Source organism: Choloepus didactylus, chromosome X, assembly GCF_015220235.1.
Source record: "Choloepus didactylus isolate mChoDid1 chromosome X, mChoDid1.pri, whole genome shotgun sequence".
In the NCBI taxonomy this organism is placed as follows: Eukaryota; Metazoa; Chordata; class Mammalia; order Pilosa; family Megalonychidae; genus Choloepus; species Choloepus didactylus.
Genome location: NC_051334.1, coordinates 17,576,732 through 17,593,626, shown reverse-complemented (window position 1 = coordinate 17,593,626; position 16,895 = coordinate 17,576,732). Strand labels below are relative to the sequence as shown.

General features: G+C 38.4%; 1 protein-coding gene across 7 annotated transcripts in view; it reads left to right on the top strand.

Moving 5' to 3' along the window:
* The window catches only part of SH3KBP1 (SH3 domain containing kinase binding protein 1), a 411,078-nt gene that overhangs the window by 241,595 nt on the left and 152,588 nt on the right, over nucleotides 1-16,895 (top strand). The window contains exon 1 of one of the 7 annotated variants that reach the window (XM_037821534.1): nucleotides 607-725. The exons of the other annotated variants lie outside the window; for them this stretch is intronic. Coding sequence (XP_037677462.1) covers nucleotides 711-725 — 15 coding nt within the window. The 5' untranslated portion in view covers nucleotides 607-710. Of the gene's footprint in view, nucleotides 1-606; nucleotides 726-16,895 lie in introns of those variants that run through there. 7 annotated transcript variants of the gene reach the window in all.

Genomic DNA, 16,895 nt, shown 5'->3' with positions numbered 1-16,895 from the left:
CAGAGTTCTGAATTCTTAACCACTGGGCTCTAAATTCATTGAGATGGTGATTAAAATGGTATTTCATTTGGAGAAAAACCAAGATTGCTATTTAAACACTTCATTCCGATCTGTTGGGATGGCAGGCAACAATATCACTGTATTTTTCCTTAGAGAAATGTTTCTATAAAGCCATGACTATTTTTCCTTCTTCAGGTTTTTTTTTATGAGTAATTTTTGTGTCAGAAAACTAATTTTAGTTCTTTAAAATACAGTCATTTTCACGAATGGCATTTCATATCCAAACCATATTCTAGACACCCCTCACTCCCCAATCATAATATCTGTTGAAAGATAGTTTGCTTATTATTTCCTCTCTGATGTTTTTAAGGAGAAGTGGTCATTGGATCCTGCCAAATAAACACTCCCTCAGTGTGTTCCTTGTTCAAATGGTCACACCTGTGGGCCCCAGGAGGCAGGCTAGATTCCTGCAGGGACATAGGCAAGGGAGGGAAAGTTCTCATGAAGCCACCCAAGCCACGAATCGGCCTTGGCTTCCTGAGCCATAAACAAATGCAAGCTTTGTTCTCCTCATTGCTCATTTGGTCCCGAGTATGACTCAGGGTTAGGCTGGGTTCTTCAGGCTCCGTGCCTTTGGCTGTTGGAAGGAAGTGGGAGGATTCCAGGGTAGTTCTGGGACCTTTTCAGACTGAAGAGAGGAGGCTGACTGCATGATGGGAGAGGAGGTATTTCTCTCTTTTTTTGCTTTTAGAGATGTAATAAATCCCCTTCGCTGATATCTTATCTGTACCATTTGTCACAAGACTTGTAATGGGTTGGCGCTGGTGGTTTAAAATGAGGTGTGTGCCGGTTAGGATCCCATGCAGGGGTGGGGGGTTGTGGATATGCTAAGGAGGAACCTATAAAGTGAAGGATTATTTACTAAAATCAAGTATTGGACTGTAACTATTTAGCTGTTTTATCCTTTCACCTCCTTTGGCCAAGTGAGCCATTAATTTTTACAGATGTTTCCGATATCTCAGTGTCTTGTGTTTTCATGTGCTCATACTGCAGAGAGTAATTTAGATGGACAGTTTGCATAAGCAGTAACTGTTACACCATGTCACAGAGATGTTTAGCAACTACAGATGTTTGTGCAGTAACCAAATCCAGCTTGAGTTTCAGGTTAGCTTAGGAGAGAAGACTATGTATGTCCACGCAAAGTGAGCCAGCTGTGTGGCATTGTACTTTTTGGGGACATTGATATTTGGAGTTTGCCTTGTGAAAGGAGAAGCTGTGAGTAGGACTTCTGGGTGCAGCTGAACTGCTTGTTATAGAGGTAAAGATATTTGGCTAATTTTATACTACTCAGCATGTGTTTTCTTGTACTTGTTTATGAAGTAAAATGAAGATGCTAAATTATTTGAGTTTCTAAAAGTTTGAAAGTAATAGGTAATCTTATTTCTCTGTGTGAATTGTTCATATTTGTCTATCTAAAAGCAGAAGTCTGTCATTTTCTAAACATGAACTAAAATTCTCTAAATAAACTACAGGATAAATAAGGCTTACAATGCGTCATATGCCTTCTGTATTTCTGTCTCTCATTTAAAAAATTTTTTAAAGGTGACAGTTGATGCTGTCTATAACATATGCCACTTAATGTCATTTTCTGTCCACTTTAACTTACAATATTTTCAAAATTATAAAAAAGAGAAAAATTGCATGACAAAAAGGCAGCACATTGTTTTAACACATTATTTTAAGAGTAGGAGAACTTTTTGAAGGGTTTTTTTAATGGCCATCTATTGCTGGCCTAGGAGGAGGACAGAGGCAGAATATGAGGTGAGTGCAGGCAGTTGTTCATTAAAATAGATGTATTCACCTGCAATGGCTTGAGAGAATTTTTCTATTCTCTCTTACAGTGGTGTGAAAGATAGCTTAAACTTTCTGATCTTATTGCTGGGTGCCATGATTCTGAGTTCTGAAAAAGTCGAAATCAGAGTTAGATATCTATGAGCAGAAGTAAGATGGTGACTCTTCCTTTGGGAAATGAATGAAAGCATGATTGATTGGAAGAGGTGAAATATAGAAACGTCTCAGCAGTGACACTGAGCTTTCTTGGTAGCTTCTCTGGCCCCCTCAGACCAATATGTTGAGATGAGAAAAGGACAAGCAGCCTCAGGGGTCCTTCGTCCCATGACCTATAAACTACTTGTTGTACTGTTGAGTGCTTCTGGAACCCTTTGCTTGTTTGTTTCTCAAAATGGAAATTGCTGTTACTTCTCTGATTACAGCTCTTTGTAATAATTATAATAATAAAGACTCAAAATAGAAGAATATAAAGAAATAAACAGAAATCTCCTTTAGGCCTATTATCCAGGAACAACCATAGTTAACATTCCATATGTATCCATTCAGACTTTTTTCTGAGCCTGAATGTGCATGTAATACAACAATGGGGTCAGTTATTTTTAAATATAATGTATTATGAGCCCCCTTTTTCTATCAGATAGCCACATGGTCATTTTTAGGGTCTGCATCCGTTGTAGAGATGTACCACCATTTATTGAGCCAGTCCCCACTTCGCAACTATTTAGGTTGCTTCCAAATTTTTCTTATTAGAAACAATATTCTTGTATATGCATCATTGAGCATCCCCTGATTATTTCCTTAGGCTAAATTCTTAGAAGAGGAATTTCCAGATTAAAGGCTGACTTAACCCAAGCATATGGTATAAAGTCCAAACAGAGCAAAAGTAAGACTTTCTCAATTCCAGACACTCAGTTTTGCTTCCCAGTGGAAATCTTCATAAAAGGTCTCGGTGTACTCTTGTAGAAATGTAGAATTGGTTTTTTTAACATGTGTTCATGTTGCGTGGCACTAAGGGAAAAGGATATTATTCTCCTCATCTGACGATGATGGGTTGGGAAAAAGGTCTCCTGTCTGTGAATCCCCATTAACTAGCTGAGCAGTCATGTAATCCAAAGAGATTGCAAAATGCTTAAAGGAAGGACTAGGACTCCCTGTGCCTGTAGCCTCTAGAATAAAGATGAGTGAGGTGACAAGGTGATTGCTTGGTTTCAGGTTTAATGATGACCAGGACAGCTTGTTCTCACTTAGCCACACCCAGTTACTTGAAGCTATAATCAAGGATTTAAAGAGAGTGGATTCAAAACAGTTCTTTTGAGAAAAGATGAATTTCGCCTGGTCGCTATTGTTAATTGTAAATGATAGTACTTGATTCATTGTACATAGTGGGGAAAGCCAGTTGTATGATTGTTTTCTCTCCTCACCTTCTGACCCAGAATTCCTTGGGGTAGGAAATGAAAGTCCTTCCTGTTGCAAATTATTTGCTGAATCATTTACTTGATTCAATTGATATCCTCACAGAAGTATCTGTAAATATTCTATTATGGCTATCATTTGTTCTTTGCTTATATTAATCATTGTTTCATAATATTTATATCCTGAAGTTTGCAGATGCCTTTGGTTTCTAAAACTCAGGGCTTTAAAAATTTCTGTGTGGCCATTAAAATTACTCATGGCTATGTAACTAGCTTGTCTTTTTTCTCACTGATATTCTCATCAGTTGTAAAATGATATTCTAGCCAACTGAGTTTCAGTAGGGGGTAGAATAAGTTTAATGCTATATGAAAACTGGCAACTTTAAAATAAGCATGATGATGTGCCTTTTCTTATGTTTAAAGGATTTAGATCACAGAGGTCAATCAGTTAATCAGAAACATGTTTTGTACTTTTCTGTGGCATTGGAGGACATTTAAAAAGTATGAGATGACAGCATTATTCTCAACTCAGGTTTTTGTTGTTGGAGGCTAGAATCCAAATACAAGTATACCCATAAATGCTCTAGAAACAAATGGAAACAAGCTCAATAGCCTCCAATTACACCTCCAACAAATATTTTTCTCTTTCCAAACCTGGGCTATAAAATGAACAATTCACAAATTAAGAGTGTGCAGAAATTGCCTTAAAAGCCACTTCTGCATCAAAAGGACATTTTAAGCCATTTTATGAATGGCCTGTGACTTGGGAGTGTCACCTCAATTAAACTTATTCCCGAACTTGGGGGAACAGAATAGACAATGTTTGGAAAGGTGAAACCAAAAATTTGGGGTCTCTAGCATTTAGAAACTATTTCTTTTTGCTCATTTAAGATGAGGAAGTTAGGAGTGGTAAAGATGAATTTACTGCCTCATTTTTTTCTTCTTTCACTTGCTAAACATTTTCACTCACCAGTGATTTTAATATGTCTTGCTCTGTTTTGGTAGCATCTGCTCAGTCTGTTCTTTTTATTTTGACTTCTTAGTTGGGTTTCTCATTTGTTCTCTCTACTAGGAGCAGCTTTTCTGAAACTTCTTGGGTACCTTTTCTAGACTATTAACAAAGTTGATAATAAGACAATATATGATGTACAGTGGCAAGATTTTGGATCTTAGAGTAGTCCAAATATGCATCTGGGTATAGCATTTAGCCCTGTCTAGTTACTGCACCGGGAGAGCTAGATGCTCTCTATATATCTTGTAGGGCTCATTTTAGATTTAATTTCCTGTGTTTCAAACCCCAGTACCAACACTACCACCCTGGCCCCCAGATTCAGGCATTGGTAGAAGCAGAGAAAGTATACTTACTCATAATATAGAATCCTATTTTTTCAAGTGATGGGAATACAGATACTATTGTTTTTCCAATCACAAGAGGCTGCAGTGTTATAAAGCTAGTAACTCTCTTCCCAGACATGAAAGTAATCTGCCTAAGCAGTACGTGTCCCATTATTGATTTGCAATATAGAGATGAGCAGAGTGTAATTGATGGGCAACCAGACTTTGCTTTCCATGGAAGTGTTATAGGATCTTTAACATTTTGATGTAATTTTCATATTCAGTGGTTTTCCCACAGGCATAGGTCATTAAGCATGAGAAGGGGAGCAATGCAATCTGGATAAGAGGTGAAAAAGGTCTTGAGAAAGTTCATGAGAGACTAAAAGATATACAGCTGGGTCAGGGGAATGGAGCTAAGTTTCCAAGAAATGAAAATGGTTTATGGGGCCACAAAGCAATATGTTTGTGTGTAGCCCAACCCTAACTTTGGTCAAGAAACTCTGTATGAAATGAAAATTGTAATGTGGCTTGATTGTCTTGTCATGAAATCGAATGACTAGAAAGAGGCAGGGGTATCCTAAGAGATGACGACTAAAAATGCAGTAAACAAAGATGGTCCAGAAACTGGAAGTCAGGAGCTGTGTAGAAACGATGGTCATTGTGGAAAAGAGAGAAAGCTAAACAGAGTCCACGAGGAAATGAAGAACTATGTGGGCTTTGATGGTTGACTATTCTCTGGTCCCACTTACGGCTGAAAAAAAGGGGAGCCCAGTTCAACTTGAGGCATGGTGATCAGATTGGGAGTAAGGGGGAAGGAGCCAATGCTAAGGGCTGATAAACTCTTCATTGTCCTGAGGGTGGAGGATGTGGAAATTTTTTACTGAAAATCCCGGTAAAATTGGGTAAATAACCATCTGAAACCCATCTGCCTGAACTAAATTAGATATAATAACTCAGCAAAAGGTACTGGGTTGTACATTCCAGAAATGCTATTTCTGGTCTTTTTCCTCCGCTGTCACTATCTTCAGTGAATTCCTATTGTGTTTCCCCTGTGCAGAGTCTATGGCGAGTCTTTCTGAAAGGCACAAGAGTTGTTGCTGCTCTCAGGAACTTTAAAGTGGAGAACATTGAAATGAACATTCCCCATAACAGAAAAGAGCAAGAATTTCTCAAGTCTAGAAAATGTATCAATTGGGGTATTTTACTGTGCACTTTGTCTCCCCTTCCCCAATAAAAAGCAAAATATACCTTTGAAAAAATAACACATACAAACAGTGCCATTTAAGAAATCACGTGATTAAACTAGGTAATTTCGTATTTCTTTGTTTTTCTCTGGGGGTTTTCTTCTCCCCTATTCTGTGTGGTTTGGTTGTCTTTGTGTGTATTACAGAGAGAAGAGAAGAGAAGGGGGAAATACTTCAGAACAGGAAAATGAGAGCATACAAAATGAGTAGAGAAAGACTTGCCATTTGCTCATATGGGGAGAATCAAATTTGCCTAAAAATTAGGCATCCTAACTAGAATTTATAGCCCTTAGAAGCCTCTTTTCTTCCTCCTGAGACTTGCTATTAAACTGAAGGTAAAATGAATGAATGAATGAATGAGTGTGAATGACAGCCAAGCACAGACTGAATTGAACTTTTGCTTCAGCAGATAAGAAATTGCTTTACAGTAAGGTTCCTCTTACTCAGTCTGCTGCACCCCAAACTTGAATCCTTAAGAAAAGTCAATCTTGGTTTTTAAAAGTCAGCAAAATCAAAGTATGCTCATGTCAAGTGGAGATGACATGAGAAATGGAAATATCTGTGAAATCTGCGTTATTTTAACATTAGATAAGTAAATAGTTCAAGAGTAGCGGGGCAGAAATGGAACATCAAAACTTTTGGGGCCTGGTTTTTATCATGCTGTGTTTTTTTCTCACATTTGAGAAAATGTTTGTAATAATTAGTTAGATTTCTGTTTAGAAAGAGTTTTTACTTGTGAAGCACTGGAGAACTACTAGAAAACTGAGAAAAGTAAAGCTATAGACCCTATGCAAATAGATCACACCCCTTAAAACTTCAAATACTGGGAAATGAGGGATCTCTAAGCATGGTCTTTGATCATACATGGAAAACAATTGCAAAGTGAAGTTATTATTAACATTTTTTCACTCCCTTTCAAATGTATGGAAGAGGAACTCATGGGGTTGGTTAGGGCAGCAGGAAATAATTCTTTGACTTAGACAACATTTGATAAAATGTCTCAGTACTTTATTTGGAACAGCATTAATTGGAAGTGACTTTACCTCATCCACTTAGTCACCAAGTATATGAACTGATGAATAACTATAAGTAAAGGGTGCTGATAAATGGCAGGAATGATCTATATGGGTGGTGTCTTATGAATTACCGTCATGACTCATTTTACATCTGATGTACTTAACGTTCTTATTAATGACCTGGAAAGGGAAATATAATGACACACTATTGAAAGCCACATGTGTTTTCTAGTTAGGAGGTGTTGTAAATCAAATGAGACTTTATGGAAAGACATCAATAATGTGGAGAGATAGACTGTCATTTTTAGTTACATTAGTATACATTATTTTCTTAAAACATAATTTTTTTGCTGATTAGAAAAATAATAACTGGTCATTGTAGAAACACGGAAAGTATATTTTTAAAAAAGTAAAAAGCACCGATAATTTAATCATGCGGGGACAACCACTGTTAACATTTTTTTTAAATATTTAATTTTAGTTCTTTTGCCATATATTTTTTCCATACAAAAGGTCTCACATATTTATTATTAAACCAACTTATTTATGAAAAAGCATAAAAACAAAGAAAAATCCAGTTCTTTTCCCAATAAAATAAATTCAAATATTCCGAAAGGGTGACTTTTTCAACTTGATATGACGAGATGCTAGGGACCTTGACACAGCATAAATATGTGTGCCATTGCGTGTGATTCCTTACAGACCAGGTTGGTTTTTCTCCAGTGTCTCCTCTTGGAGTTGTACCTGATTTTATTGCCAGTTTTCATTCAAATCCATTGGGGAATGGGACAATTCTGTTTTCGTTTCTTGGCCTCGAGCCACTTGAGTCTAAGTCTTGTGAGAAGACTTGGCCAGGATGGGGGAGTCAAATGCACACACCAGGATGGTGGAGGCAGTGAGAGAGAAGTTACCATACATTTTTAACTGGTTGAGATCATACCACGGACACCACTTTTTTTTTTTTCACATGCATAACTTTGTATGTTTTTTCATTTAGCATTATATAAAATTTCCCATGTTAGTACAAACTTTTTATAAACATCTCCTTAAAAGACCATGTAATGTTCAGTTTTAAGGTTCTAGATACATAGAAGATTTGGGAAAACTAGAATTTGGTGGTTGCATTGATTCCTGTCCACATTATGTTTAAATCTCCCATATTATAGCTGAGCACACAACATTTCTTTGACAACAAAAAAATAAAAATAAAATGGAAAAGCATTTTTGGCTTGTGGACTGCATAGTGGTAGGCTTTCCACAAAGATTTGTTGACTTTAATGAACTCCGTATAGAGGATCCAAACAGGATTCCAGTTCTGCCTTGCTGATATTCAAAGAAGCCTTTAAGAGCAGCCTGTGGCAGGAGGCCTGGCCACGTCCAGGTAGAGGACTGTGAATTCACCTTTTCACATCTAAGTGTCTCTCGTGATTTCCTCTAGTGATTTTAGAAATCTGTGCCACATGAGTGTCTGGTCTCATTTGGCCCCTGTTTCTTAACTGCCTTGGGGAGGAGTATCTTTTTGGCCTCGCGATTTAGAATTTCTTTATTCGTTATTGAATGGATGCCAAGCTTTGTAAAAGATGGCTTTGGGTAATTTTGTATGGTGGTGTGTTTGTTCCTGAGTATCACAATTCTAAATAAAAGACTTTCTGTTCTCTGACAACAGGCCATTTTTTTCCTAGACACATGCCTTGTTGTTTTTCCATCGTTGACAGTAGATAACAGTTTGGGTGCAGCCAGAAGCAGTTGGCATGGGCCTCTACTTGAGGGGCTGCTTGGACCCTCTTCCGGCCACTCAGGGTGCCACCTTCAACACAGCTCTACTGACCTGAAAGCTCTGTGGGTTGTTGGCTTTGGCCCTCTTCCTTTCTCCCATTGGTTTTCCTCCCAGGCTAAGACTATATGGTGACGGCTGTTGCTTTTCTTCCTTTCTCCTTTTTCGGAGTGATCACTTTCCTCCTAGCTTGTCTGTGCTGTGTAACTGTCCTGTAAAAGTTGCGTCATGCTCTCCATTCCCCGAACAAAGGAACGGGGCAGTTAACTTGCTGTTTTAAAAAGCGGTTGTGATCGAAACATTAATTCTTCATAACTAGAATTCATAAAGAAGCATTATGATGATTGATTTTTTTTTACCCAGTGAAATCCAGTAACAGTAATAATGGCCAAGCACCTTACATACAGTTTTTCATTTAATTCTGGAAAATCTATGAGGTATCGTCTCCATTTCAGGTGGGGAAGCTGAGGTATAGAGTGGTTAAATAACTTGCCCATGATCACACACCTGGCAAATCTGTGCTCTTAGAGACTATTTCTACTTAATACAAATTCACTTTTACCACTAGATGCTACCACGGGAGAGAGAGGGGTTATTTGTTTTGTTGTAATAGCTCTAGCACCTAGACAGTGCATTGCACAGAGTACTTAACCCATAAATCTAAATATTCTTGATGACTATTAAAAGAGTTTATTGTCGACTAAAGTAATTTAGAAATATTTAGCATCTCCAGTGTGCAAGGCTCATTGAAGGAGACAAGGATTACCAAGACACGGTCCCTGCCCTCCAGTGCTTAGCATTCTGGTGAATTAAATAGACACCCAGGTAAATAGCCACAAATACGAGGCAGATAGTGAGTGCTGGTCTAGAGACTCGCAGAAAGGTCAGTAACAACTTGGGGGAGGGGAAAGAATTCCAACAATTGGAGGCGAGGATATTTTCATGGAAGGCCCACATTTTGGGTTCACCCCTCATTGTCGAATATGAGTAGTAGTAACTGGAGTGCCCTGAGCTTAATTTGACTTCTCTTTGAGGATCTCCATTCTTGAAGTACCTCAGGGTCATCCTGCTAAACATTATACTGTAGAATCAGGTAGAAGATCTGGCTTCCTGACCTCTGGGTATATTTAGGAAGTTCCTGTTTTGAATAAATATGTGACATGAACTTGTTCTTTCTAATGGAAACAAAATATGAAAAAAATACCATTTAGAGTCTTCTTTTAAGTAACTTTTGAAGTAATTTTCTCTTTCCTTCTTCTGTTACTTAGGGAAGCCCAGATTAAAAAAATAATGTGTTGTTTGGGACTCTGTGGAGCAGATGATTACAGTGAAGAATTAATATTAAAGCTGGAGCTATTTAGTATGAACCAGGTTTAGAGATTGTTGTTATTGAGGCACTGGGTTATCTTTATATTAGTGATGGAAGGAGTGCTTCAGGTAAGACTGAGGTGAATGAACACAGCAGGCAGTCCTGAGATGGAAAGTCTTGACAAAGATGGGCCTGTTCTATTATTCAACTCATTAGACGTTGTCTGTACCCCTGATTATTTAGTGGTTGAATATCAAGTGTCAGGATAGCAGAGCTTCATAAGCAATTTCTTGCCATACCAGTCAACATTCTTAGGCACAGAGAGGCTTTCAGGGAAAATGTAGTATGCCCTAAACCTTCTAAGTAGCAGTTGTACTTGAAAACAAAACATTGCTCCAAGTATTAATTCTTTTTCAGTTGAAACTGTTTCATATCCCTTTCCTACTCTCAAAGACAGAAAAGCTCCTCTGGAAATTTCTTTTGGAGAAGCAAATTTCCCATTTTTGTCTGTAGCTCAAGACATTTTTAGAGACATATTTAACTAAACTGTTTACTTTAAATTTGTCAGATTGGGAAGATGCTTTTTCTTTCATGTTAGAGCTTCTTACATGTCTGTGTTTTGAAAAATGTTTTAGTTTTCAAATGGTAGACTGATGGGTGTTTTAACAGTAAGCTATGCAAAAACTATCTCGGGCCTATTATTTTCCACTAAACTTTATCACACCAGCATCAGAGCACTGAGAAACACCTTCACTGTGATTCTTCACATTAGGATGGATTCTTTGAACCTCCGTATCTGTCTCTTTCGACTCTTTAGTCAAGAGTCTGAACTTAATGCTGTCCTTTACACGTAATTGACACTCAATGACTATGTGGAATGCATATATGTAGATTCAACAACATAACAGAATTTGGGATTTTTCCATCTATGTTCAAACCAGTTAACAATCAACGATTTATCCTTGTGGTGTCTATGAACTATGGCTAGTGTGCTAGTTTGGACATATTATGTCCCGCCAAAAGCCATATTCTTTAATACAGTCTTGTGGGGGCAGACGTGTTAGTGTTGATTAAGTTGGAGACTTTGGATTAGGTTGTTTCCATGGAAATATGACCCGCTCAACTGTAGGTGATAGCTCTGATTAGATAATTTCCATGGAGGTGTGGCCCCACCCATTCAGCATGGGCCTTGATTAGTTCACTGGAGCCCTATAAAAGCTCAGACAGAAGCTCTAGCTGCAGCTGAGAGACACATTTTGAAGACAGCCATTGGAAGCTGACACTGACATTTTGGAGAACACCATTTTGAAACGCCACCTGGGAGCAAGCGGATGCCAGCCACATGCCTTCTGAGCTGACAGAGGTTTTCCGGACACCAATGACCATCCTTCAGTGAAGGTACCGGATTGTTGATGTCTTACCTCAGACACTTTATTGCCTTCAGACTGTAACTTTGTAACCAAATAAACCCCCTTTATAAAAGCCAATCCGTTTCTGGTTTTTTGCAAAAGGGCTGCATTAGCAAACTGGAACAGCTAGGTAGGCAGACCAAATATTTCTCAAACTTATTCCCTCTTCTACATCTTTAGATTTATTGCCTCAGTTGGATTATTGTATTAAACTCCTAATTGGTCTCTTTCACTTTTGCATGTTTTTTCTTCTTCATTCTTCATAATACCGCCAGATCATTGATCTTAAAGTCACAAATCGGGTCATGCCACACCTTTGCTTACTTTTCATGACTACCAGTTGCCTTTAAGACAAGGCACAAACCTTATCATGTTGGCTCCAATTTCCCTTTCTTGCCTCCTGGCCTGAGCACTTCTCCTGCCCTTCACCCCATGCTCCCACCCCCACATTGAGAATCTCCCTCTCCTTGTGCTTAGAAGTTCCCATTCCCTATGCTGGGAGAGGGGAGAGAGAATTCCAATGCTAGGCATCCAGGCTATTTTCCTGGAAGCCAACATCCTTTCATGCATACTTGCCTTTGTTCCTGCTTTTCTTCAGCTAGAATACCCTTTCCTCATTCTCTACCTGGCAAATTCCCATTTATCCTTCAGAATTTAGCTCAAGCCTCATCATTGCTGTGAGGCTTAGTTCTCCATGTAGAATTGTTCATGGTTCCTTTTTCTCTTCTATATATGGCTTTATTGTCATGGTTGTGCAATGCCATAGTCTGTTAATGAGTCTGTCTCTGCTCCCAAATTTTGAACTCATTAAATATCCAGGACTCATAGAAACTAGAATATAGGTAACCAGTGACTGGGGTGGGTATAGGGAATGGGAAGTTAATGCTTAATTCATACAGAATTTTCTGTTTAGGATTATGGTAATGGATGGTGGTGATGGTAGCACTACTTTGGGAATTAATTAACAACACTGAATTATATATTTGAATGTGGTTGAAAGAGGAAATTTTAGGTTATATGTATGTTACTAGTATAAAAATTAAAAAACCCATAGGACTGTACAACACAAGCAATAAACCCTAATGTGTTAATAGTACGATTATAATAATATTCTTTCCTCAGTTATAAAAAAAGGTACCACAGTAATGCAAGCTGTTACTAATAGGAGAGATATATGGGAACTTTGTATTTTCTGCATGCTTTTTCTGTAAACCTACAACTTCTCTAATGAAAACTATATATTAAAAAAAAAAAAGATCCAGGACTTTGCCCTTCTCATCTTGGTATATCCAGCATGAATGAATGGATGGATGGAAGGATAAATGGATAGGTGACTGAAGCAAACCTCCATTTTAGAAATGTAAAGGAAAGCTGAATAAAATGTGACTTGCCCTCAAGCATCTCATACATGTAAAAATGTCATGAACAAGTGTGACGTGCATGTCAGTGGAAATCACTCCTGAAAGTTCCATCATTTGGCAGGCTGGATGTTAGTTAAAACCTTGAAGGTGAGATGGGATTCAAATATATTGGGGGAAGAGGTGCCATCCCCAGGTAAAGGGAAGCGCTTGGACTATGTCATGATTGAATAAATCAAATGTTTTACATCTGGAAAGGATCTCCATAGGTTAATTAGGGAGATTAATTAGGTTGTCCAGTGTCATACAGCTACTTTATAGGAAAATTATGACTCATTCCATGTGTGGACAGCACATTTCATGTTAAATCACTGAACAAACAAAACCCCAACTGGCCATTTACGACTCATGCCTGCCATGCCATCCTTCTCTCTCCCTCACCCATATTCTTCTTAAGTTCCTCAAATGCATCTTAAAGGAAGGCATTGTTAATCAAAAAAATAAAACTAGTGCTCTGAAAGAAGGAAGGTTTAAGATTTCCTTGTATCTATCGTAACAATGGAAAATAGACTTTGAAAGTATAATGGCTAATCGTGTTTTGGCAAAGTGGTATATGAAATGAAAATTTACTTTGGCTTGTTCATCTTCTGTGAAGAAGATGATCCTACGACAAAACAGCATGCAGGTATCTCTCTTGGGAACAGATGAGGGTAAAATATAAACAGTATTTTCATATACTGTCAGGCATTTGGAGAGCTGCCATCTCTGATTTTAATACTGTCTGAATGTACATTCTCCACCTCATTGAGTGCTTAAGTGGGTTTTGATTCCATCTTCAACACAAAAGGGTAATCAAGGGTGAGTTCCAAGTTGTGAGCCTGGGAGACAGAGGGGATGAACAAGAATGGAGAATTTTGGGAGGGGAAGTGATTATATGTTCACCCAATTATTCTATATTCTTGTGGTGTATTAATTGGTATCACATGAAGTAGGAATTCTGTGGTCAGATATGTTTGATATATACTGAGATAAAGTTAATGATAAAGTTAAACAGTAACTACAGGACTTCTCAGATCCTTTAACATGCTACTATGCATTGACTAGATTGAGTAGTCAGTGTTTCTCAAATTTACCAGATTATGGGATTAGGCTTTTGGCTGGTTAGTAGAGCACCTTGGGGAACACACTTTGGAAAATGATTTCATGACAAGAGACTGGCGTGTGTATGTGTTCACACATCTGGGTGATAATGGCCCATCCAAGTGAGGATCTTTTGATCTTAATAGGTATGGAACTTGAGAGAATGTGAGGGAGCAGGCTAGTCATCGGCAGAGAGGTCCTCACCAGAAACATGGCAAATGGGATGGATTCTTTTTATGGCTACCAGTAATTAATAGGAGGTTGGGGTGTGTGTCATGGGGAATAAGAGGGAGTAAGGCAGGGGCAACAGAAGCCTAGGAAGACAATGTGGGCAATGCGCTGTCACCAGAGACCAGGTCGGGAAGAGCTGATACATGGCTGCACCTAAAACGGTGGGACTCAGCAGCAGAGAGGCTCTCGGGTTCCTCCAGGCTGCCGTCTGCTTTCATTTCACCTGTTGCATTGTGGTGGGATGCTGGTGCTAGGTCAAGGGCCGAGTGCGTGGTATTTCTAAAACTCCCTGTCCCATTCAACAAACATTTACTGTCTCTTCACTTGGGAGGGATGAGAGAGAAATGCTCTCAAGGAGGGTACTAGTTCTGGAGAGAAAGGGGGAGAGAGGCAAAGTTAAACTTCTACATGTAGTATAAATGCTTCTAAAACAGCTGTGTGTCTTTTGAGGTCTTTAACTGTCATTGGGCAAAGAGGTTTAATCTAATTTGAATTATCTCTAACTTTTCTGAGGCAACCAAGGAAATAAACATTATGATGAACAACTGTAGGTCTTAGACTCAATTTTATAATCAGAAAATTACTTTTTACGTTTTATTTTTTCGTATCACCAAGATTGAAAGTAGACTGTAAAGCCTGCTTCTTTGAGGAAGATGGAATGGACATCGTGGTATGTGAGGTGTTTGAAAGGTAACTCCTGCCCTAGAATGGGACTGCAATATATATTTTAAAATATATAAGAAAATATATTTTTCTTTTACTGGGCCATGCATTTTACTTTTAGAAATTTAAGTTGTAGTTTACTCTGGCCTATCTTCTGTTGACATCAAATAGTTTAAGCTGGGTCAAATGTGGAAGAGTTGACTGTTGCTAATGTAAATTTCACAGCGAGTAGAAAAGCCTTCCATTAGAAGCGCACAAGGCGCTCCATTGTCTAGACACTCTTTTGTGATATTTCTGTTCTGGCTCTGACTTGAGCTGGCTCGTGGGGTTTCTGCTCTGCTCCTCCTGCTCCCTGATGAGAGCCAAGAATACTTGTCATAATGCCATCACTCATAGGTGTTCATAAAAGGAGTATGTTTTTAAGTGTCTCTGTTGAAAATAAATACAAAAAATATATAGAGTGAGTTTGAATAGCAGTTTTTGTATCTTCCTGAGTTATAGTGGTAAAAGGAAACTGAAAGGCATAGAAATGGTCGGATGTAGATACTGTTTTGTCCCGCTTCTCTTCACACTTCTCTTCACTGTCTCCTCTTTCTATCCCCCCATATCCTGTTTATGACCGGGATTGGGGATAAGCAAGCTGAACTGCTGGGCCTACCTCCATGTACCAGTCTGGAGAACACCCCCCACCCGCATACTGCTGTTTCAGCACTGGGAGTTGATATTCAGCACCCCCTGTCTTTTTTTTTTTTTTTTTTTTTTTCCATTTTTATTGAGATTGTTCAGATACCATACAATTATCCAAAGATCCAAAGTGTACAATCACTTGCCCCCGGGTACCCTCATACAGCTGTGCATCCATCACACTTAATTTTTGTTCAATTTTTAGAAACTTTTCATTACTCCAGACAAGAAATAAAGTGAAAGATGAAAAGAGAAAAAAAGAAAAGGAAACTCTAAACCTCCCCTATCCCTAACCAACCCCCCTCAATTGTTGACTCCTAGTATTGATATGGTACGTTTGTTACTGTTTATGAAAAAATGTTGAAATACTACTAACTGTAGTATATAGTTTGTAATAGGTATATAGTGCTTCCCTATACGCCCCTCTATTATTAACTTCTAATTGTATTGTCATACATTTGTTCTGGTTCATGAAGTGATTTCTAGTATTTGTACAGTTGATCATGGACATTGCCCACCATAGGATTCAGTTTTATACATTTTCATCTTTTGACCTCTAACTTTCCTTCTGGTGACATATGTGACTCTGAGCTTCCCCTTTCCACCTCATTCACACACCATTCGGTGCTGTTAGTTATTCTCACATCTTGCTACCAACACCCCTGTTCATTTCCAAACATTTAAGTTCATCCTAATTGAACATTCTGCTCATACTAAGCAAGAGCATCTACATTTCTCCCACAAGGCAGGAGGGAGAGTCATAGAAGGTAGAGAGACAAAAGAAAGAGGAAACAAAAAAATGACAGCTAGGAAGCAGCAAAAGGAAAAATAACCTTAAATCAAAGTAGAATAAAGAATCAGACAATACCACCAATGTCAAGTGTCTAACATGCCTCCCCTATCCCCCCCTCTTATCTGCATTCACCTTGGTATATCACCTTTGTTACATTAAAGGAAGCATAATACAATGATTCTATTAGTTACAGTCTCTAGTTTATGCTGATTGCATCCCTCCCCCAATGCCTCCCCATTTTTAACACCTTGCAAGGTTGACATTTGCTTGTTCTCCCTCATAAAAGAACATATTTGTACATTTTATCACAATTGTTGAATATTCTAGATTTCACCAAGTTACACAGTCCCAGTCGTTATCTTTCCTCCTTTCTTGTGGTGTCTCACATGCTCCCCATCTTCCTCTCTCAACTGTATTCATAGTTACCTTTGTTCAGTGTACTTACATTGTTGTGTTACCATCTCCCAAAATTGTGTTCCAAACCACACACTCCTGTCTTCTATCACCCTGTAGTGCTCCCTTTAGTATTTCCTGTAGGGCAGGTGTCTTGTTCACAAAGTCTCTCATTGTCTGTTTGTCAGAAAATATTTTGAGCTCTCCCTCATATTTGAAGGACAGCTTTGCTGGATACAGGATTCTTGGTTGGTGGTTTTTCTCTTTCAGTACCTTAAATATA